We start from the raw sequence: 23388 nt of genomic DNA on the forward strand, positions 1-23388 counted from the left end.
AATATAAGTAGCAACAAAAGACCAATACGAGTGTTATTTTGAATATTTATACTCTGTCATTTTAGATTTAATTTGAGTAAAACTTAATTAGTTAGAAAGCTCTCTGGCTATTCGATCGGTCTTCAATTTTGATAATCATTCAAATACTTTATTTATTTTAATTTTACATGCGAGAAATAGACATTATAACAACCTTTTCATCAGAATATTATCTTCAATTTGAAAACTTATATCTTTGTGGTTTCAATATAGATTTGAGTACAATTTTAGCTCTTTATGATGATCTCTAATTAAATGCTAACTAACTTGTTTTTAATCTCATGAAATAACGTACACTATATTTAGTTTCATTTTATCTTGAACATTAAAAAAATTATTAAAATCCTAATAATTTAGAGTATATATATATATAATGACTAATATCCATGCAGTAAGAGACTGACATTGAAACACCTAAAGCATGCATAAGACTAACAACCTAAATGTTCTGTGTAACTTTTTTGAGAGCGTCAGGTTCCGAACAAGTACCTCTCGGGTACAATAAAGTGGTACTCACAATTTTTATGGTTCAAATTTTTTCAATTCGGTGCCTATTGAAGTTGTAGAGGTCTCTTTAAGATTCGTGCCAGGTTAAAAGAACTCTGATCCACTAATTCTAATAGATTATTTTTGAAGGTATCGTGAATCGTGATGATCTGAATTTGCATGTTTCCCACCTGCCGATGGAGATCGGACCTAAATTCGCTCTAATTTCCCGTAATATCAAGCTAATTCATACTGAGAGTCGTGCATATTAATTGAGATTCATACAAATTAAATAGTATAGATAGAACATTAACCGAATTTGATCCAATGTTCATTATAACCTTTCCTGATATAACTTATGTTATGTCCAATAAAGGACGAGGAAGAGAGATCATTTCAAAATTGTTATCTCACAATATTCATTCTGTGGTCGCTATTGGGGATAGTGCAGGGGCCAATATTATCTGAGCTTTGAGATTCGTGCAGAAAGTCACGCAAAATATGAGATATCTCAGAGGATGCGAATTGCACTCTGTGAGTGGTCCAGCGCGTTTAACAGTGAAACTTTAAGAAAGGCTACTGCATATCATAGTGCAAAGGATTCTAGGTTTGCACCATTGCACATTGGTAGTACTGTATATGCTAATTCTTTTAACCTTTAATAGTTTAATTGGTTGGATATTTTGTTTGTCGTTATCAATTCGCACGCGTGTAAGAGAAATATCCGAGGTCAACAGCTCAACATACGAATACATACAGGACATATATGTTAATCACTTGTACCAATATAGGGGAGATCTAATAATACTTATAATAGGTCTCATCATGTGAGAAAGAGATAATAACCACCACCTCCTTTTTGGTAACCGTGACAACAAATTGTCAAATTTTGTCACAATTTAAATTTGAGGATGGTTCAAATGCCTTCATTTTTTGTGCCTCCACTATGCCTCTATTTTTTAAAACTTTAATAACTCAAAATTTAAAACTTAAAAGTCAAAACAAAATCATTAGATGTGATCTATGTTATTTTATCTGGGTGCTCATAAAAAATTATCACATTCCAATTTTGTTTTTATGTGAATCAATAAGTAGAAAAATCAACGTCTAAAAATTATCCATATTAGTACGTTTTTTACAAGCTCTTGATGACAACCAAAATAAAATTTAAATGTCATAATTTTTTACACGTGCATAGATAAAATGATGTAGATCACGTCCAATGGTTTATTTTGAATTTTAAGTTTTAAATTTTGAATTATTAAAGTTTTTAAAAATGGAGGCATGATGGAGGCACAAAAAATGGAGGCATTTGAAACCTCCTCTTTAAATTTAATGTTTGAAAATATTTTTTATGATTTGTATAGTTAGGTCATGTATCAGGATTTGTGTGACTTAAAAACAGTGGTTCGTAAACCTAATTAAACATAATCTTTAAAATATTAAATTGATTGATTACATTATATCAAATCAATATAGTCTATTTGAATATGAAGAATATATATTTATATTTTTATCATTTAATAATATTAAAATGTTATAAACTTTGAATAGCTTTGCACAGCCAATTCTCCTCATTCGCTGCAACTTTTCTTTACTTTACGTATCTATATATTATGAGAGGCTACGGTGATATGCATATTATAAAGCGGTTCTTGTTATGAATTTATATTTTTATTTTTAAAGTCTAAACAGTTGATCTGAATTGATTAACATAATTAGGAACGGAACTAGAAAATTTTGATAGAGGTAGCTAAAAATTAAAATATATAATGTAGTGAATGGAATTTGAATTCAAAACATCTCAACTATAAAATAGAGCTCTAACAACTAGGTTACAATTAAACATATGTCATTTATTAAGGATGGCTAGACTATATAAAATATTTTAAAAAGATAAAATTTAATTAAATTTCTATTAAAATTTTAAAATTAAAGAGATGGCTTAACCACCTTTAGCTATGCCTGAGATCCGCCCCTGAATATAATCTTCATATAAATATATATTTGGAGGCCAACTTTATATTTTTTTTTAAGATCTTTTTTTCAGAAGTGTATAAAATTACTTGATCGACCATCAGAAAATATAGTGATATTCTATCTACCTAAACAAATATAGTGATATTCTCCTATGAAGATCATGTTAAACAATTCTAATTAACTATTTAAATTTTGAAAACGAAGATATGGATCCATAGCACGAACTAATCTGTTATATGCATGTCACAGCCTCACTCCTGTTTAAATTCATACTAAAATATAATTAAAAAAAATACAGCATCATAAACCACCTGATCAATCTAGGAATTTTTCAAACCTCCTCTTTCGCGGTCTACTTTAATTTTGTTGAATTTGAACAGCTGCAAAGCGAAGAACACACTAGCGCAAGGTCAGAGAATATGTAAATTTCAAATTCAGGACTAGTTGGAGTTCATCAGAAATGAGGGTCCGAATTCCTTTACTCAGAAGAATAAAATAAACTTGCTCTGGTGAAGAAGTTGTGATTTGTCAACTTAAAGGTAACGTGTCATCGTATTTATCTCTCTGTTTCCTCCATGCCTAATGCTTCTGGCAGATAATATGGAAGAAATTTTCCAGAAAAAGGAAAAATAGTACATCCACTAACACCATGAAAAAAAGAAAATAGAATGGATGATCAGTATCAAGTCAAATTTAGACACTATGAGGCTAACAGCACAAGGCGATAAATGATATGACCTGGATGCATCACCATGACATTGTCCAGTAATCTTCTTTTGACTATTTAGAGATCAAATGGAAATGTGTGATATTCTGTTCATGTGCTGTAACTGTTATGCCTTTTGGGTCATACACACCAGATAAAATTTTGCATATGCTGTGTCCACTTAGTATGGCTCAGATTATATCCACCTTTTCTGTTCTGAAAATTGTGTCCTGAGCTAGTTTGTAGTATTGCCAAACTCCTGGATTTGAAATGATGTTATAGATTATACATTTATACTGAACATAAAGGAAGCATGTATGACCTTTTGGTGACCTTTGTAAGGCATAATAAATTTTCACTATATCAAATAATGGTGACTAAAATGCTCAAACAAGTGCGAGAAAAACTTTGCTTCTCCTTTTTGTTTATTTAGTCTGCATGTATTTCTATTTTATGTTTCTTAATATTATTTTTAGGGGTGGTTGTTGGGAAGGTTTAGGGGAAAGAGGTGGAGGGTTCAGTTGACTTGTGGATAATGGATTAGATTTAATCATCAAATCTATTGATAGAGGTAGGTTATGTATGACAAACTGGTGGAGCCTGACATTTCTCACTGCTGTCACTACATATGTAGTATATATATTCATCTTGACGGCACTTCAATCATCATGTCAAGATATACATGAGATACACATAGAGACTCAGGCGATCTGACTCCAATTTGAGGAAGCTTAATCTACACTACCATCAATTTTGAAGATAATGTCAAGACTAGCACATACCCTCTGCATCCTTTATTTAATTCTGCTTTTTCATTTTTCTTCAGGTACTTATACATACCGGTTGTTAGTTGCTTTCCAAGTTCCTCTCAGGTTCTGTTTTATCTTCCATTGCTAATTAGTAACAACCAAATTTGTACAGGCAGAATCATAAGAGATGCAGATGGGAACAAACCTGACATTCCGATCACCAAGGTTTTGGTTCAATTTCTTTCTAAACCTGTTCCCAACAAAAATCATACATTAGACATCAATTCACTTGAGAATGTTGAGTTAGATATGATCAGACAATTAACAAAAATAAAAAATAAAAATAATGTTTTTCAGGGTGTTATCAGCAGAAGAATGGTGTTAATAGAAGCACAAGATTACGATTACGGGCAACCTAATTGCAAACATGATCCTCGCAACAGAAGGACCAATTGTCCCAAAATACCCTGAGCCTTATTCCAAAAGGGAGGAAAGTCTAATTTTGGAGCAGTTAAAACTATTGCACTTGGTTCAGTTGTGTCTCCATTTAATTTTGCCTTCTTGCGATGCATTGATCTTCTGGAGTTATGCAAAGAGCATGGATTCTAGTAAAATTGAATAGCTGAACTATACTTCAAAATAAAATTGGAAGTTATCATATACGTTTTTAATATCAAGATGAGTGGTCAGTACTTGACATGTTTTGTCAGTAGCTCAGGTTCTAATTAGATGAAAGGACCTTGTTGAACTAATATTGAACTCTGAGGGCAGATTTAACAGAGAAAAGAAGAGAGGGTTAAGGGACCTTGTTGGACCAAGTGCTTTAGTTTACCTATATAGATAACACTAAGACTTTCCTCTTTCACAGATTTTCTACTTTAATATGACATAATATGCTTGACAGTCTTGTTTGCATCATAGAAATACTACAAAGATGTACTGGATTTCGTATACTATTTTTATGTCTAGATGATAGATTGGTGTATGTTTCTGTTCTTACAGAGGCAATGTCGGATGATGTTTTGTTCTTTTAGTACCCACGTCAACTAGAATAGTGATCATGAATAAATGTGATTTAGATATCTACAAATTGCAACTGTCGACAATATTGATCCTCGACTATAACCAGCATGAGATAAGACTAGTTCAGTATCCTCAATATAAAACTAGCCTGAGATCAGCTTCAAAAGGGATTCAACCGCATGGGAGTTACCAGAGCTTCGTACAAGATACAACTCAATTATAAAACTAAAGCAGGAAAAAAAAGGCATGAAAAATTTACAAACCAACAACAAACTGCATACATAATCATGTGAAACAATGAATCGTAATGTAGACAGGTACAGGAATGCCAGCATTGAAAGTATCACTAACCAGAATATGAATGAAATTATTGAATTCTACCCAGGAGCATAAATTTTGAGAATCTAAATTTATATAAAGGAAACAAAAATAAACAAGGTTCAGTATAGTACGCATTAATCATAAGGAATATTATCAATACAATCTGATTGAGACAGAAATCAGCTAACAAAACCCAAAACCCCAACATACCAAATCCATCATGGAGTCAAAATCAACTAGGGCTCATAAGAAGAAAGGCTGGTGAATAATACCATTAGTAGTATCAGAACGTTTAATATTGAACGGACTGGGTTCAATGTAAGCCTCGTGACGGGTGTAACCCTCGCCATTGAGGCGGTTCGTTAGAGCATGATACACTGGCTTCTTTCTACCACCATACGCATCTGGATCTTTATCGAGCAGTTTATTTGCCTCGTCAATTACCTCATTGACGACTTCAAACCTGTTCTCCGCTGAGAGCATTATCTTGTTTATGTCGTGGTTTATGTGCACGTCATCGTATTTTATCCTGTTCATCCTCTCCTCCAGAAACAAAGTTGGTACCTGATGACCCCCACCAAATCTATCCTTCCTTTTCTGTTGATTAGTTTTTTTAATGGTAAGTTAAAAGAAATCAGATCTTGTTTCTATTTTAGGTGTGCCCTGAAGAGTTAATAATTGAAATGTAACAGTAAATCACAAAGTGTTGACTTTTACCGATGAGTAGGGGTGTCTGATGGGTTGGTTTTCAACCGAACCAAAAAAATTTGGATTAAATGGTTTGGTTATTCAGCTAAAATTGATCGATTCGGTTGAATTTTTCAATTACTTCGGTTTTTTAGTTTAGAATTTTCAAAACTGAAAAGGCTGAACAAGACAGCCAAACTCTATATGGTTCAAATCCATGCTTTATATATAATGTGTGTAATATCAACAACTTATATTTTGGTTAAAATATTTTAGAACATCTACATATTTTATATGGAATTGAACAATGTATGTAATGTCAACAACTTATATTCATAATTCATATTAATTTCTATGATTATTAAATGTATTTATGTATGTATTGAGTTTTGACCTTATAATATATATTCTCTCTTATTTCGGTTCAACCAAACAAAGTGAAATTTACTTTGGTTATTTTGGTTCGGTTGACAAGTTTAATTAGGTTGGCTCGGTTATAGTTTTCAAAACCGAATAAAATTTTGGTTTTACTATTTTAATTCGGTATTAACCAAACCGACCCAATGAACACCCCTTCCAATGAGAAATTAAATTTACTGACTAGTTGTGTAAGACAAGAATTGTAATGGCTTGTAAATTTTCAGGATTTTAACAGTAATCTGATGGAAATTCAATCTAAAGTTGTAAAACAAGCTTTTCAAAACATAATTTAATCTTCCTAGAAAATATAAGTATTACCAATTTTCGGCGGCGCCAAACTCGGTTCACGTTGCCGCCTTCTCCTCCTCCCTGGAGATCACGTCAGATGAAACACTTAATCTTATAGCAAGGAAGCTAGGGAAGGAAGAAAAATAGAAAACAAACAAAAGGCCAAATTGAAACTAAACCTGAGCCCTGACAGAGACGGAGAATCCTTGTTTGTTCTGGTGTTGACTATAAACAGCAGTAGAGGGAATGATGGTAGCAGTTCTGATAAGGTAGTGGTTCCAGCTCAGACTTAGCGCCATTATCCAACCCCTTCTTCCTCCTCTCGCTTTGCATCTCGAAGGAAAGAATGAGAAACCCAGACCAAAAACCAACGGATAGGATTTTCCGCTGGGATAGAATATGCATGGGCCGACACACTGATACTGGGCTTGGCCTGTGTCTTATTAGTAGGCCTAAATTTGACTTGTTAGACCAAAAAGTTGGGCCTTTAATTTATTCGGCATTTGCTTAGCATTTAAGTCGAGTGTTTTCTTGTAGTGGGTACGGGTTAGCCAGAGCGAAGCCCGTTATGCTGTTAATAGGTCGCCATTTACGGTGAATGATTTTATCGTAATTGCAAGGTATTTATTTCAACAGCCATCAACCACACGTGTTTCTCGTTTAATAATTGAAATTATTATGTAGTTAAGCTCAAAAAGATGTTTGATAAGCTTAACTTTAAAAATATCAGTTAATTTCAAACAACGAATTCAAATCGTTGATTGCTGTGTAATTGCACAATTAGCATATTCCTCTATAGTCGTCATGAATAGTGATACGTCCGAAAATAGAAAGATTAGGCCATAAATGGTCGGAACACGTTTTATCTCGAAAGGTTAGGTCGTGTGTGTTTGCTGTGTATATAATGTTATCGAGGTGAAAATTCAATAAATTAGTACGCGACTCTTTTCCATATATACCTTGTGTTGCGTAGTTGTGGACTCCAAATTCAGTGAACTCGGACATATTTATATAGATCGGTAGATCGATTGTGATTTAATATGGGCATCCTACAGACTTGTCAAATAAGCTCGCGGAATGAGCTTGATACTAGGTCCATAGATAATTTTATAGAACCTTTTAGTACATGGCCGTATCAAATAGCTAATTAACGTTTCAATAGGAATATTGATTAATTCAACGTACAATTACTGCTTCAAAAAGTGCAATGTGTGGATAAATGGTTTGGTCAATGGTGGGTGTTTATTGACCTGGTCTGGTAGACTCAATCCAACACAATTTTTTTTTATTAATCCAACCATTTTTTTAATATTATATTCAAGGCAGTCGTGGAAGGTCACTGTCGAGTGTCGATGAGAATAAATGCATTGTTATGTAGAATGAGATGATTCAAACTGTTTTTTAACTTGCTATGAATTTTAAAGGGAACCCTAAATTGGTAACTGATTGAGTTTGATTCAGTTGAGACTTGAGAATAAATTTAAACTATAAAATTGTTACAGAATGATATAAATTAATTTAAACTATGCAGTATTGTAGTAGATATGAATCCTGAGTGACACAACGACAGAACATTTGGTAACATTACACAAAAAAAAAAAAAATATATATATATATATATATACATTTGCGGATTTTAGTACATGTACTATGATTAAAAAAAAAGGCTTAAATAAAGTAGGGTCCCGAACCCCTAAAGTAACTCGAATTTTGAGTTTGGATCCGGACCATCCAATCAGAATCCAATCCATTTGATTGAAGATGAATTGCTCGCCAGAACGGTCTAGATCTAAACTAAAAAACTTGAGTTACTTTATAAACTCTGAATGAATAAATAAAGTATATCTCTGACATATAACTATTCATTTAATAAATAAAATATTTCTCTACTTCACAGTAGTTGCGTCCATTTTTATTAGAGGAGGGTTCAAATGCACCCAAATTTTTGTGCACCCAAATGCATCATATCTTTCAAATCATTTTGCTCTGTTTTCAAAGTCCGAATAGTCAATCCGAACCATTAGTTGCGATCTATATATTAAGATGTGCTTGGAGACCAAATTTTACATTTTTTGGAATTTTTTTACTATTTATTAAGCCACTTTGAAAATCGCTGATTTTACATTTTCTGGACCATTGGATCAGCGATTTTCAAAGTGGCTTAATAAATAGTAAAAAAATTCCAAAAAATGTAAAATTTGGTCTCCAAGCACATCTTAATATATAGATCGCATCTAACGGTTCGGATTGACTATTTGAACTTTGAAAACGGAGAAAAATGATAGGGTGCATTTGGGTGCACAACAATTTGGGTGCATTTGAACCCTCCTCTTTTTATTAATATCCCTAAAAAACTAATTAATTTTAAAAAGGTTCTGACCGCTTGGACTTCGGGTGGCCCAAAATACCGAATGAGGCGCCAGTCCCTGGGGCGCCCTATAAGGCCAGTGAAGCTCCAGCCCCCCGGGCGCCCCATGGTTTTTTTTTTTTTTTTTAAGAGATCTTAGTATTTTGATTTAAATAATTTTGTGAAGAAAAAATTTTCTTGTTTAGAGTGTATGCCAAAAAATAAAACATTTGATATATTTATGAAGTGATGTCGTAACTCTTTATAACTATGATTTTTATTTTTTATTTTTTTGGTGAGCTTTGATTTTATTTGTCAGTTGGATATCACAAGTCTAAATATAATACTAATTAAGGACTTGGTTTTTATTCAAAAAAAATTAAATTTTAACAGCTTGTTGATCTCTTTTTTTCCGATTTTTATAATATATATATAATATATACACATACACATATACATATACATATACATACACATACACATATACACATACACATACACATATACATATACACATATACATATATACATATATACAATTTTTTTTTATAATATATGTAGATATGTATAAATATGTACATATACATATACATCTACATATACATATATATAAATGTAGAGTAAGGCTATGCTACTTCATGAATTAAACTGAGCATTTTAATTCGCGCTCATATCTCTAGTTTCGAAGTCCAAATATCCGATCTAAACCGTTAGATGTTTAATCTATATTAAAATATGCTTGGAGACCAAATTTTACATTTTCTTTTTATTTTTTTTACTATATTATTAAGATGGTTTGAAAATCGCTGTTTTTTAATGCCTACCGTCGAACAAAAACTTAAACTGGATTTTTGAGGCACTAAACGATATTTTTTTGAAATTCTGATGCTTCCGATATGATGATGCCTGGTGTACTACCAAGGAAAAATCGGATCCGTCTCGTCCTCCCCTTTCCGAAAAGTGCTCATACGCGTAAATCCGACTTTCCTAGCCAAAGTTCTGACTGTTTAAAGTTTTTTCGAAAATTAAACTTTGAAAATTCATAACTAACTGTAGAAAAATCCAAATAAGTTGAAATTTATATCAATTATGTGTATTTTTGAATGCTCTACATGCTGGTGCAATCACTTTTGCAGTTTAGTCCCTGTGTCAATCCCCACTACTTCATTAGAGGAATATTGACGAGGAGACTATTGGAGGACTAAAAAGAGAGAATCATCATATCAAGTTACGCACAAAAATATTAATATCTTTCTCTGCGAGTATTAATCTCTTATTTCTCAAGTATTTATACCTATGAAAGTTGACGCATAAACTAATGCAGTGACTGAAAAAGAAGGCCATAAAATTAGTGGAGACCATAACATAACCTTCTTCTACTGTAGTTACGAGGACAAAAGAAAAACTGGAGTGCAAAAATGACTATAACCAAAATCTATGGTAAAAGTTTTTATTATAGAAATGTATATATTTTGTAAATAATCTGAAAGATGGATTTTTTTTAATGGCATAAAAAAATTTTGAATTTTGAATTTGATTTCTTTAGACATTTTCTAATTGATTCAATCTTTTTGAGTTTGTATTGCATATCAACTATTGTCTATGGTTAATGATTTTGGTATGCATATAAATTTTAAGGAATCAAATCAATAATTTAGTTCTTTAAAATATACTTCAAATCAACTATTGTCTCTTTTTTTTTGGCATACACTCTAAACAAGAAAAAAATTTCTTCACAAAATTATTTAAATCAAAATACTAAGATCTCTAAAAAAGAATAATAATAAATAAAAAAAAAACCGTGGGGTGCCCGGGGGGCTGGCGCCTCACTAGCCTTATGGGGTGCCCCAGGGGCTGGCGCCTCATTTGGTATTTTGGGCCACCCGAAGCCCAGGCGGTCAGGGCAGAAATAAAAAAAAAATGGTACACAGGGGCCTTTTTAAAATTAATTAGTTTTTTAGGGATATTAATAAAAATAGCCGCAGTAGTTGACACCCACCTATTATTAGTTTGATTAATTCATATCACCTACGCTATCTCAGATTTTGAGTTTGGATATGAACCGTCTGATTTGTTTTGGTACAAATATTTTCATTTTGAATCAAACTAATATCGAATTAGTCCAGATTCGTATTGGTTAATCCGGATTCAAACTCAAAATTTGAGTTACTTCAGGGATTGAACTCTGGTTTGATGGTCTTGACATCATACCAATATTCGAGCGGAGAGAAAACAAAGTAAAAAATGTGAAAAAAGCCTTCCACCGACCATGATCGGTATGGGCCCACCATTGGTTCTTTTCATTAATAAATTTTGCCGCGGGATGCACAACTGCACAACTGAAAGAATGTTTATATTTTAATTGAAAAGGTATACGTAGTGTTAAAGTAATATTTTAGTCTTATTATGACATGCAAACGAGTACCTCTGCTGTGGAATAGTTTGCACTTGTGAAACTGTTGTTAAGGGAAAGAGAATATATATATATTTTTTTCTTAAAAGTAGGAATCTGTTTTTTCTCATTCAATTGTTTAAAAAAAAATTATTTACAAATTTTGACAAAAATTAACGACTGGATTTGAAAAAAAAAAAAAAAACAGATTCCTATTTTCTCAAGAAAAGAAAAAACATCATTTTTTTAAATTAGTGGCTTTAAATACCAACTAACAATTTCATTGATAAAAAAACATATTTACAATGGATCAAATGACTGTAATTCCTAAATTTACTCTTTTATTCTCATAAAATCTAATATAATATTATAATCCTTATATCGTTCTACGATTGGATCTGTTTCTTCAACCGTCACTGCGCCATAATGGCAACCGGATCTACTTACTGTCGTGCTCTAATCGGGATGTTGATCACCGTAATACTTTAATCGCCATCTCCCACACTCGGATCTGCTTCTTCAATTAGTGCCGTGCTCTAATAACGACTAGATCTACTCACCATCACGCTCCAATCGAGATATTGATCACCCTAACGGTATCTCACTCTACAACCGGATCCGCTTCTTCGACCACCGTCGCGTTCTGACGACGACCAAATCTATTCACCGTCATGTTCCTATGGATATATAAACTCTACGCTCCGAGTTTCGAAGATACCGCACTTCCGGCTACGATCGGCTCCGGTTCTTTCCCCCTCTCTCTCTCATTCCGTTGTTAAGAGGTACAAATCTTCGACTTTCGATATGGTTTTTTTATTCCGTTGTTAAGAGGTACAATTCTTGGTCTTGTTCGGCATTATGAGAGGAAAGGGAATGGGAATAGGATTTGAAAACTTTTGAACTAATTTTTACTGTTCACGTGGGAAAAAAAATTCAGATCGAGTGAATTTTTTTTCCCATATGAACAGTAATTTTGTTACAGCAGCTGAACAGACCCCTAGTATTTTCATTCCGTTGTTAAGAGCTATGAAACCATATGTTTCATATCACAGTTGTTATAGAGCCTTTAAAAGGAACAATCTTAGACTTTCGATATGTGTTTATGCAAATGTGAAGAAGAATGTAACTTCCCTTTCTAAAAAAAAAATAAGAATATAACTTCAGATGGCATATATAAACTCTAAAAACGCTATAGAAAAAAAAATAGGAGATGTGAGTTGTCGTTGGATTTAGAAATTAGGACGGATGGACAGTTAATAAGAAAAACTTAACCAAATAAATTGAAGCCTAAATTTTTAAAAATACCATAATCAGAAAAAATAATAAACTAAAAAACCACCATTTCCAAAAAAAATTTAAATTTGACACGACCACATCTAAAAGATGCGGACCACATTTCTTGAGACCGCATCTAGGGTATGCGGACCCATAATTTTTTTTTTTCAAACTTTTATGTTATCCGAATCATTTGTTTGAAGATATTATAATTTTAATAATTCAGATACGCATTATTTTAAGATATAATAAATTAAATGAATTATTTTATTTTATGGTTTTTTTTCACCAAAGACTATAAAAAATTATTCGCCGGTAGCCTTAAATTAATTTATATTACAAATAAGTCCAATTATATATATATATATATATATATATAGAGAGAGAGAGAGATGAGCTACGCTACTCCATGGAGTAAAACGTGTTGGTGCTTCATGGCACTATATTTTTATTTTGAAAATCCAAACGACCAATCCGAACCGCTCAACATGATCTCCATATTGAAATGTGCTTGGAGACCAAATTTTACATTTTTTGGAATTATTTTACTATTTATTAAGCAATTTTGAAAATCGCTGATCTGATGGTCCAGAAATTTTTACTGTTCACAGCAAAACGACAATTTTCAAAATTGCTTAATAAATAGTAAACAAATTCCAAAAAATGTAAAATTTGGTCTCCAAGCACATTTCAATATGGAGATCACATCTAACGGTTCGGATTGGTCGTTTGAATTTTCAAAATAAAAATATAGTGCCATGAAGCACCAACACGTTTTACTCCATGGAGTAGCGTAGCTCATCTCTCTCTCTCTCTCTCTCTCTATATATATATAGAGAGAGAAAAAAAGAGAGAAAGGCTACCGTACATTATAATGCATAGGCATTTTTATACACTGGCCTATAAATCACCGGATTCAAAGTCCAAATAACCGATCCAAATCGTTCATCTTGTTCTCCATATTAATATGTGTTTGGAGACCAAATTTTACATTTTTTGAAATTTTTTTACTATTTATTAAGCCACTTTGAAAATCACTGATCCAACGGTAACAGTAAAATCAAAAGGCACCGTTAAATTAGCGATTTTCAAAGTGGCTTAATAAATAGTAAAAAAATCCAAAAAATATAAAATTTGGTCTCCAAACACATATTAATATGAAGAACAAGATGAACAGTTTGGATCGGTCATTTGGAGTTTGAATCCGGTGATTTATAGTCCAATCCACAAAAATGCTTATGCATTTGGGTTTATATCCCTTGTCTGCTTCACATTTTATGAGGGAAAAAACAATTGACTAGGAGCTCCTTTTTTTTTTCCCAAATGGCACAGCTCTTGCAAAAAGAAAAATATGTTATATCTTTCGTTCATTAATTAAACTACGTGTCTGCTTAATAATTAAACTACATGATTTATGTTTTTACAAGAGATATAGTTAACTTGCTTATTAATTAATTAAAAGAGGAATTATATTTATCAATGTTTATTAAATTAATTAAATTAAAATTAACTTGCACATGGAATCATCAACGTCATGAAACAATTATATTAATAAACTGTGATTAAGCTAAAATAGTTTATTATATAAATACAGAAGTTCAAACACGAGACTAACAATAAAACAAAACATAATTTAATATGTGATATTGTTTCATATACTCCTACAGCTTTGTCTCAAGAAATTTTTTTTTATGGCATGTCTCAAGTTCTAGCAGTTATCGGTCCATTAATTAAGAGATATAATTAACTTGTTTATTAATTAATTAAAAAAAGAATTATACTCATCAATGCTTGTTGAATTAATTAAATTAAAATTAACTTGTACAAGTACTCAATTAAACAAACACAATTTAATAATACAAGGCTAAAATTAATTAAACAAGCATAATTTAATAATACAAGAAATTATTAAACAAGCATAATTAAACTAGCACCACTTAATTTTTTTGCAGTGTATAGTCAATTCACTCATTTTTTTTAGAATATGATATATACCATTATATTGATCACAATCAGTAATTAGTATTAATACACTTACTATAGTTTAATTATAGTATTACGTCTACTATAAAAAGAAAAACAAACCTACATTCTAACAAATTTTTCATGCATTTGCCGAACACCTATATTCTAAAAATTTTCATGAGTTAAATGATTTTGGTTTTGACAAATTGAAATTCTCATTCCCATATTAAAAATTCTCATTTCTACAAAATTCCTATGTTACCGAATAAGCTCTAAAGCTCTCTTTTAAAAGAATCCAAAATAAAATAAAACATATAGAAGCGACAACTAATTGGATCCAAGAGCGAAATTGAATCATGTTTTTCATCTAATCTCAAAGAAGAATGAAGCTGAAAAATAGTAACTTCGGTTAAAAATAGGAAGTGGACTGGATAGCTACGGTAGAGATAAAAAAAAACAAAAAACAAAAGTAAAATAGCAAATACGCTGGGTTTAGGGGTGTTAATGGGTACGATACGGATAGGGAGGAAGCATTTTCATATCTATAATCATTAGAAATGACCTTACTCATATTTTACCTTTTTCCATTAAAAATTAATCTTACCCAACTCTATCTTTATCTGTTAAAATTATCGGGCAACGAAACAGTAGCGGGTGAATAACGAATAATACTAATATAATAATTAATTTTATTATATTTTACAAATAGAAGATCAAAATTCACTTATTTCGTATATGCAATGACATTACTAATAAAAAATAAAAATTAATGTGCAATTAATTTCAACTAAATTGTATTTTTTATAAAATAAGAATATATCTTCCGACAAATTCAATTATTCAGTTAAAAAACAAGACATGCAAATAAAAGTAAAATATTTAATATTTTTCTTACAACAAAAATAATACACTAAATAACAAAAATACTAACTAATTATTGCTCAAACATTATCATATTATTATATTTTATATAATTACCCTATAGGGTAACGGGTACGAAATAACCTTATCCGTACCCTTATCTGTTTAGCTAACGAAAAAAAATAATTACACATACCCAATAAACTAAAAAAAAACTTACCCATACCCGCCTTATCAAAAACGGTACGAGTCGGATAAACGGATAAAGGATATCATTGACACCCCTAGCTGAGCTGGGTTATTACATTCTTGACTGACTGGGAGATTTGATTTGAAAATTTCTTGACGGAGAATAGAAATATTTATATTTAGTAATATATTTTACTAGAACCATACAATGTTTACATTTTCCTTCTTTTGCTGAAAGAAACGCATGACATTTCATTAGGTGTGGTGTGTTTATCATACCAAGAGTTGTTGCTTAAAATTGACTGGACCAATTCAGTTTGGTCTTTAGTCAAAAGGGGCGGTTTGGAACAAAAATTAAATAAACAAAATACTGCTTTTGGGATTTTAATCGTTTTTCTTAAGTTCATTGTGGTAATTATATTCCAATTAGAATTGTTTCTTCAAAAACAACTTCTTTATTATTTCTCAAAAGGTTTAAAAAGGGATTCAAACTTTTCAACAAGCTGATCTGATCTGTCACACAGTTATCTGAATTGGTATGAAAATCCTCCCAAAATTTAATAATATCTGATGCAGATTACACCGTGGAGCTGGAGCATAGTGATCCACAAATTTGGGAGTTTTTTAAAAAAGAAGAGAGAGAAATAAAAAGAGTACATTATATTTTTAATTGTAGAAAGATTGATAAGATTTTTATGGATTCTAAAAATAAAAAAAATTAAATCAGTAGAAATTCTACTGATTCAAACTTATTTTTTTTAATCTGATGTATAGATATAGGGAATTTTTATATTATATCTCTAGTATAATGTAAAAGGTTTTTCAAAAAATAGATGAGATATTTCTATTATTTATAGCTTTTAAGATAATCTATCTATATTTATAAAAACTAATGATATTTTATTAAAAAAATTTAAAGGAATGAAATACAAACAATTTAGATCAGTAGAATTTTGATCGATTCAAATTTTTTTTATTTTTAGAACTGATAGAAATTCTACCAATCTTTTCACCAATAGAAAAATATAATATACTCTTTATATTTCTCTTTTTTTATTTCTACATATAAAAAATTTCCCACAAATTTTGGATAAATGAAAGCCACCGCATTTAGCTCGTGCATCCATCCACTGGATCTCAAATAATGAAGAAAAATACGAAAAGGACACCGCTTTTCATTGCATTACGGCTGAATCATTGATTAAGAAAAGGACACGAGACGACATCGACATTCTCTTGATCTCATCCGTCCGATTTAATCGGACGGCGAATAATCTCCTTCTTTGTCCCATCTATTAATGAGTTTTGACTGGTGCGCCGCGGCCGCTCCACTGGAACCTCCTGGCTCGTCTTCATTTCTATCGTCTTGTATCTATTTATTCGCAAAATGATAAAAATAATTATCATTTCCCCTCCAACTTCTCCCCTTTTGACTCGTCGTTTCGCGCCCACCCAAGCTTTTTTTTTTTTTTTTTTTTTTTACCCTTTTGCTCTTTTTTAATCTCCGCCACAGCACAGCCGACCGGGTGACGTGGAACCCAGTCAAAAGGGATATCCATCCACGTATCCTCTCCGCCTCCTAGTTTCTCGCAATCCGACCCGTTTTAATTTTCTCCTCCGAATAGCCTAGGCTGTCAAAAATGTCAACTATTTATAAATGTAACCGAGCTTAGACTTAAACTTAGGCGTCTATAGCTGCAAACCGAACAAATTCACGCGGCTTCTCATCTCCGCTCCTCCTTGCATAGCTTCTACCTATCTCAATCTCACTTTCTCCTTCAGTTTCTTCTTCCCCGATAATCACTGTTAATTTGTTCAAGCCTTTTCATAGATCTCAGCACACCAAATTAACGCAAAGTTTCCCAGGGAGAAAATTGCTTAACTGATTGAATAATAGATCAGTTTCTCCGCCATTGAACGAATTCGTTGATTGATTCATTAATTAAAATTTAATTAAGCTAAAAAAAGGAAGCAAAAATGCCTTTTTGTGAAGCGAGCAATGGCGTGAGGATATATTACCGGAGATACGGCCATGGAAGCACCAAAGTTCTCCTCATTATAGGTACCTTTTTTCAATCTCTCCCCTACAAAACTTTGTTATTTCTATGTCATTTCTGATCTCATTTGCAAACTGGGATGGGAACAATGCAGGATTAGCGGGGACGCACGACTCGTGGGGCCCACAGATAAAAGGCCTGACTGGATCGATCGAGCCTAGCGACATTGATGATTTAGAGGCAGCGTCATGTGCTTCTCCAAATCAAAAGGAGGGATCTAATTTAGATCAAACTGAAGAAGATGAGGAAGGGATTGAGATCTGTTGCTTCGATAATCGGGGAATGGGAGGCAGTTCTGTCCCCATCAACAAATCCGATTATACGTCTGTCCCTCTTCCACCCTTTTCATTTTTCATTTTTTAGTGAAAAACTTAGTTACAAAATTCTTATTTTTGTTATTCATGGCCAGACCCGAATTTGGTAACTCGTCTGATGATTCCATTAAAATTAGAGTTTTCTATTATTCTATTACTTCCAATTGAGGATATGTTTCATCTCAAAATAGCTATTGGATTTTATCCATCCATACAAGGCCAGTGCATTGATAAATCCTACATGGTCTAACAAAAAAAATTGAGTAAATTTCGCCAGAGGTCACTAAATTTTGCTATTTGTCACAAATTGGTCACTCAAGTTTGATTTATCCTTTTTTAGTCACTCAACTTTGTTATTTGTCCCAATCAAGTCACTCTATATTTTTACATCTAAAATCTTAACGGAATATTCTCATTCCGTCCAAATAATTAACAGAATATACTCATTCCATCCAAAATATTAACGTAATGAGTATATTCCATTCAAAATACTAACGGAATGAGTATATTCCGTTAGTATTTTGGATGAAAAAGTATAGAGGGATTTGATTGTGACAAATAACAAAATTGAGTGACTAAAAATGAACAAATCAAATTTGAGTGACCAATTCGTGACAAATAGCAAAGTTTAGTGACCTACGGCGAAATTTACCCAAAAAAATTTGACTTCCTTTTAGAAATGCAATGGAATGTAGGAAAGCCACTTAAGTCTCAATATTCATTGAAAGACATCTAAGGGAATTAATGAAAATATGAAATGCAGGACAACAAAAATGGCAGGAGATTCACTTGCTCTTTTGGATCATCTGGGGTGGAAGAAAGCACATGTTTTTGGGCATTCCATGGGTCTGTTTAATGAGATTTTTTTCTCTTCTTTTTTCTGTTCCAAATTAAAAATATGTTGAATCTGATTTCTGGTTCTCATTTTATTTTCTTTTGAAAATTCAGGTTCCATGATAGCTTGCAAACTGGCAGCATTGGCACCAGAAAGATTATGCTCCTTAGCTTTGCTCAATGCTACTGGTGGTGGCTTTGAATGCTTTCCGAAGGTTACAAGTTTTCCTTTTTCTAGTTATTATATTTCTCATCATGTCTTGAAATTGTTGAATTTAAGTTCAAAATTGCTGGATTAAGGCTCAAAAAATTTGTTTTACAATCACGATAGCCATACGCTAGGGAGTATGGAAGGGCATGGGGCCCTATTTTGTGCTTTGTTAGAGTCTATTTTCAATAGTTGATTTGTTTATTTTCAGCAAGCAAGACGGACTAATCAATCCTATGTAAATAACTCTTTTCTTATTAATACATCTGTTGGCGGTATTTCACCGCCAACATTAAAAAATAAAAAAAAATTGTTTTAATTTGTGCATGGACAGGGTACTTTAAGATAGCTCAATTTGATTGCAGCTGCTTCTGCAGTAAATTTTTTCTAGTAACCAAGTATCTTTGTGTTAATGCAGTTGGATCGTCAAATGATGTCTCTTGCATATCGCTTCTTACGAGCAAAATCTCCAGAAGAAAGAGCTCATGTTGATTTGGAGACTCATTACACCAAGGTTACCTGCTCCTGTCTCCCATTATATTAATAAGAAACACGCCTTGTCAATTTTACAACAAATAGGGCAACCTTGAATTCTAGTTATAAAGATCTTTTGCTCATGCAGGAATACCTAGATGAATGCATAGGATCATCTACAAGAAGGATAATACTTTATCAAGTAAGAAACATAGAATATTTTCAAGATTCCTATATAGAGATACATTGAGAAGGCTTGGTATTTATACAAATCCTTAAATGTGCCAATTTAAACAGGAATATGTAAAAGGCATATCATCTACTGGAATGCAATCAAACCATGGATTTGAAGGTCAAGTAAATGCTTGCTGGACCCACAAAATGACCCCCAAGGAGCTTGACACCATCCGCTCGGCTGGTTTTCCTATTTCTGTCATTCATGGAAGGTCTGTACCTTCCACTATATTTTGTGGTGGCCTACAGAGTTGGATCAATTTTGCTCAATTTTTTTCCATTTATTGTTTTGTAGGTATGACATTATTGCACAACTATGTCATGCTAAGAAATTAGCAGAGAAATTGCATCCAGCTGCAAGGATGGTAGAGCTTCATGGCGCACATTTGGTGAGCCATGAAAGGCCTGATGAGGTAAATATTGTGATAAATCATGTCTCTAAAGGACGCCTCAATAATTATATGTTTCATTTGAAGCTTTGCATTTTCTGCGACTTAATATAGTTATTTCAATTGTAATTTGCTTTGTCAATGCTCTTGATAGTTGTCTAGTTTTATTACTAGATTTGTGTTTGGCATTCTGAGCCTCAGCAATTGCAACAACAACAAAAGACAAAAAGAACATAAGTTGCCCTTAATATTCCCTTTATAGGTTTCACTGTCACCGGAAATTTGTGTTTCCCTTCATTGTGAGTTTTTTGTTCCTACACCCACAATGTCATATTTGTGGCAGGAAAATTAAGGGAAACATACACAAGGATCGTCTTAAAAAAGTACCATTGAAGGATTGTTCTATGGAGATCATAGCATTCATTAACCTCAACAGTTCACCATAAAATCACAAACATTCTGTATTGTCATCCATTTAGTCCTTTGTTTATTTTCTTTTTCTCTTTTTCTATTTTTCTAAGGAGAGCATGCTTATTTCATAGCTCTTTGTTAGTGTTAAGTATTTTTCCTGAGCCAAAATATGATTTTATCATATGTTATCAGCTCTATGCGGCACCATGTGCGTCCTATAGCTGATTTAATCATAATTGACAGTAATTATAAAAAATTTGCCAGCTGTATCAAATTAAAAGGCAACAAGGAAATGTTTCAGCTAGTATTGTGTTGCTGTAAAGTTTATAATAAACCTCATCTCAAAAGATGAACCTTCATTGAGTGTTATAAAGCTGCTATTTTATCAATATATACTCTGTTATATAGTTCCCATATATCCAGTTTAAGTACTTTTATCTCCTTTGGCACAAGTACAACCAGATTATTAGGTAGCTGAGCATTTTGAGCCAATCAGGAACTACTAGATGCTGCATCGTGCTGTTTAAGAAAGAAAAACAAAATCAAGAAAATATCAAATTTCATGGCTAGATAAGCATTAATTAGTACTTGATAAAGCTCAAAACGAAAACCAGAGTAATACACATTGTTCTCATGCAGGTAGCAAGTGGTTCCTGCATTTATTATGTTCATTTTTTGTATTTACTGGTTTCATATCTAATAACCTACCTAAATTCCAGGTAAACCAAGCTCTTAAAGAATTGATAACAGCTTCAAAATCTAAAGAAATAGCAGAAGATTGGTCATACATGCCAGAAAGCGAATCAGGTGAGTAAACCAGAAACAGAAAAATATTACTATTTGATTAACAAAGATAAACTGGATAATTTATACTAATGGTATGATCATAAGCAGGTTGTCTAATTTTACGAGCGCCAATGGCTCTAAACAAGTTGAGAAGTGATGGAGCAAATAGTCTTTTAACTATATATAGCTTGCTAGGAAAGCTGCAACTTAGCTTCCTTTACTTTATTGGAGTGCTTGTCATGGGTTTTGACCATATTAAAAGCACCTTTTGCATCATCAAGCCTGTTCGAGTTGCAACAATTGAGTCATGATTATTTTAGAGGTAATGCCAGAACTATTGAAGATTTTACAAAATGGTTTTGTCGTATCAACCAACTACCATTTGGTATTAATACTATAAACCTTTTGCTTAGACCAATGTGTGTGTTTGGCACTTTGGTTCATACTTTTGTTTGAAAAGAAAAACAAGAATGATAATCCCAATGCACTGTGATATATATTACAAGTCTGTTAGTACTTGATACATGAAAGAAGTTGCTAAACAGAAAATGAATGATAAATTCAATTCATTGGCATATCAACAAACTCCTAGTGTAATCAATTTATTTTCTACCTTTTGATTTTAATGCCTGTAATTTGATAAATTCAATTCATTGAGGCTAACACATTTAACCTAATTTTGACTCTTTTACAGAAATGGCTCATAATTTACAAGACGAAGTTGGTGTTATCTCAAATTGGTGTGGTTTCCCCATTCAAATTTTCAGCAACCGTTAATAAACAGAAAAGATCAATATGCTAACTTGACAACAAAGAAATAAGCAAACTACAAGTATTATTAATTGATAGAGAAGTCATCAATGGCTTCTCGCTGTTGACCTTTTGTGTTGTTTCCAGTGGTGATTGTAACCGTTGAAGAAATTTGATTTGTGGGATGACCAGGCAGCAATTGATTGTTGTTTCAATAAAGTGTAAAGAGTTGTTAATTATCATTCTACTTGAACAATGAATGACAGAAGTGTTCCTGCATGTACTACCTTGGTTGTATTTCTCGAGTTTTGTGAGAGTCTTTTGAAGTAACTAACCTGGAGTAAATATATATAATAACATTGACCATGACGATCTGAAACTACTGTGAAACAACTCAGACACTATAGAAAACGTAGTGAAGTTGAGAAAAAAGAAAAAAAAGATGTTTTGAGGTTTTTATTTTCCAGTAAATTTGAAATATGGTAATATTATTAGAATATATCAATATAGAGGAACTTGAAGATGATGCCTTGCCTTCAAATGCCAGGTCAAATGATATTTATATGTTGACACTGGTTGAAAAGATACATTCAGTAGATGCAACAGTCAGTGCTAAACACCAGATAATCTAAAAGAAAACACTTCATCTCATTCTGCCTTAGGATGCTGAAACACTGCCGCATTTCTTGCTTTCTGAAAAGAAAATTAGCTTCCTAAATTGCTCCCTGTCAACCAGGGATAGACAAAAGGGGTGATTTTGATGCATCTCACACTTAAATTGACATCTTAACAGCCATAAACTAACCACTTAACACACTTTAGAAATTTAACTCAGCATGCAATCAACAGCTGATAATAATTTAGCATTTAATTTACTGTCGGGTTGGCCTGGAGCGCTCCACCAACCTGACCTAGGGAATTCTGGATGCAGTAGGTTCAAATCTATTTGGCATGGCCTGAAACAAGGCCATATAGATAACCTACAGCGGTAATCTAGAATTGTATTCTAAGTATGAATTTTAATTTCAAAATCATTTCTTGGGTTAATTGAATTTTGTGAGATACTCTTCTTAGAAGAAAAACAGAGAAAGAGTTAGACGATCTACATGCCAAATTCCTATCCTACAAAAGTCGTTGAAATTTTTAATTAGGTTTGCCACCTACTAATACGATCAGTGTTACAAACGCTGTTGGGTCGAAAAG

General features: G+C 32.4%; 2 protein-coding genes and 1 long non-coding RNA gene across 4 annotated transcripts; 2 read left to right on the forward strand and 1 right to left on the reverse strand.

Annotated features, from left to right (window-relative positions):
• Positions 1-3651: 3651 nt before the first annotated feature.
• Positions 3652-4945, forward strand: LOC144547495 (uncharacterized). Its single transcript, XR_013509090.1, has 3 exons — positions 3652-4037; positions 4133-4185; positions 4318-4945. It is a non-coding gene; the product is annotated as an uncharacterized LOC144547495 (long non-coding RNA).
• A 432-nt stretch (positions 4946-5377) lies between these two features.
• PTAC7 (plastid transcriptionally active7) lies at positions 5378-7063 on the reverse strand. The gene is made up of 3 exons (XM_078296256.1): positions 6879-7063; positions 6730-6780; positions 5378-5901 (listed from the first exon to the last, which is right to left on the reverse strand). The coding sequence occupies exons 1-3, from the start codon at positions 6996-6998 to the stop codon at positions 5548-5550; spliced, it is 525 nt and encodes a 174-aa protein (XP_078152382.1). The 5' UTR covers positions 6999-7063; the 3' UTR covers positions 5378-5547.
• Positions 7064-17194: 10131 nt separating this feature from the next.
• LOC144547391 (uncharacterized) lies at positions 17195-22519 on the forward strand. Of its 2 annotated transcripts, XM_078296021.1 has the most exons (11): positions 17195-17790; positions 17880-18108; positions 18863-18945; positions 19048-19148; positions 19560-19655; positions 19764-19817; positions 19913-20061; positions 20145-20262; positions 21369-21456; positions 21544-21757; positions 22130-22519. In XM_078296021.1, exons 1-10 carry the CDS (start codon positions 17706-17708, stop codon positions 21744-21746), a joined length of 1206 nt encoding a protein of 401 aa, XP_078152147.1. In that variant the 5' UTR covers positions 17195-17705; the 3' UTR covers positions 21747-21757; positions 22130-22519. The 2 variants fall into 2 exon arrangements, with proteins under 2 accessions (XP_078152147.1, XP_078152148.1); XM_078296022.1 differs by lacking the exons at positions 21369-21456; positions 21544-21757; positions 22130-22519 and adding an exon at positions 20799-20916 and having other exon boundaries at positions 17353-17790; positions 20145-20391.
• Positions 22520-23388: the final 869 nt, after the last annotated feature.

The sequence above is a fragment of the Carex rostrata genome, chromosome 31 (genome assembly GCF_964058835.1).
Source record: "Carex rostrata chromosome 31, lpCarRost1.2, whole genome shotgun sequence".
Lineage (NCBI taxonomy): Eukaryota > Viridiplantae > Streptophyta > Magnoliopsida > Poales > Cyperaceae > Carex > Carex rostrata.

What these genes read in the sequence shown, in the direction of transcription:
- PTAC7 (XM_078296256.1), bottom strand. Translation starts at nt 6,998, where the DNA reads ATGGCGCTAAGTCTGAGCTGGAACCACTACCTTATCAGAACTGCTACC. An exon ending in CCGTCTCTGTCAGGGCTCAG is followed by an intron (nt 6,781 to 6,878) that starts GTTTAGTTTCAA and finishes CGTGATCTCCAG; the next exon opens with GGAGGAGGAGAAGGCGGCAA. An exon ending in TTTGGCGCCGCCGAAAATTG is followed by an intron (nt 5,902 to 6,729) that starts GTAATACTTATA and finishes ACTAATCAACAG; the next exon opens with AAAAGGAAGGATAGATTTGG.
- LOC144547391 (XM_078296021.1), top strand. Translation starts at nt 17,706, where the DNA reads ATGCCTTTTTGTGAAGCGAGCAATGGCGTGAGGATATATTACCGGAGA. An exon ending in ATCAACAAATCCGATTATAC is followed by an intron (nt 18,109 to 18,862) that starts GTCTGTCCCTCT and finishes TATGAAATGCAG; the next exon opens with GACAACAAAAATGGCAGGAG. An exon ending in GCTTTGAATGCTTTCCGAAG is followed by an intron (nt 19,149 to 19,559) that starts GTTACAAGTTTT and finishes GTGTTAATGCAG; the next exon opens with TTGGATCGTCAAATGATGTC.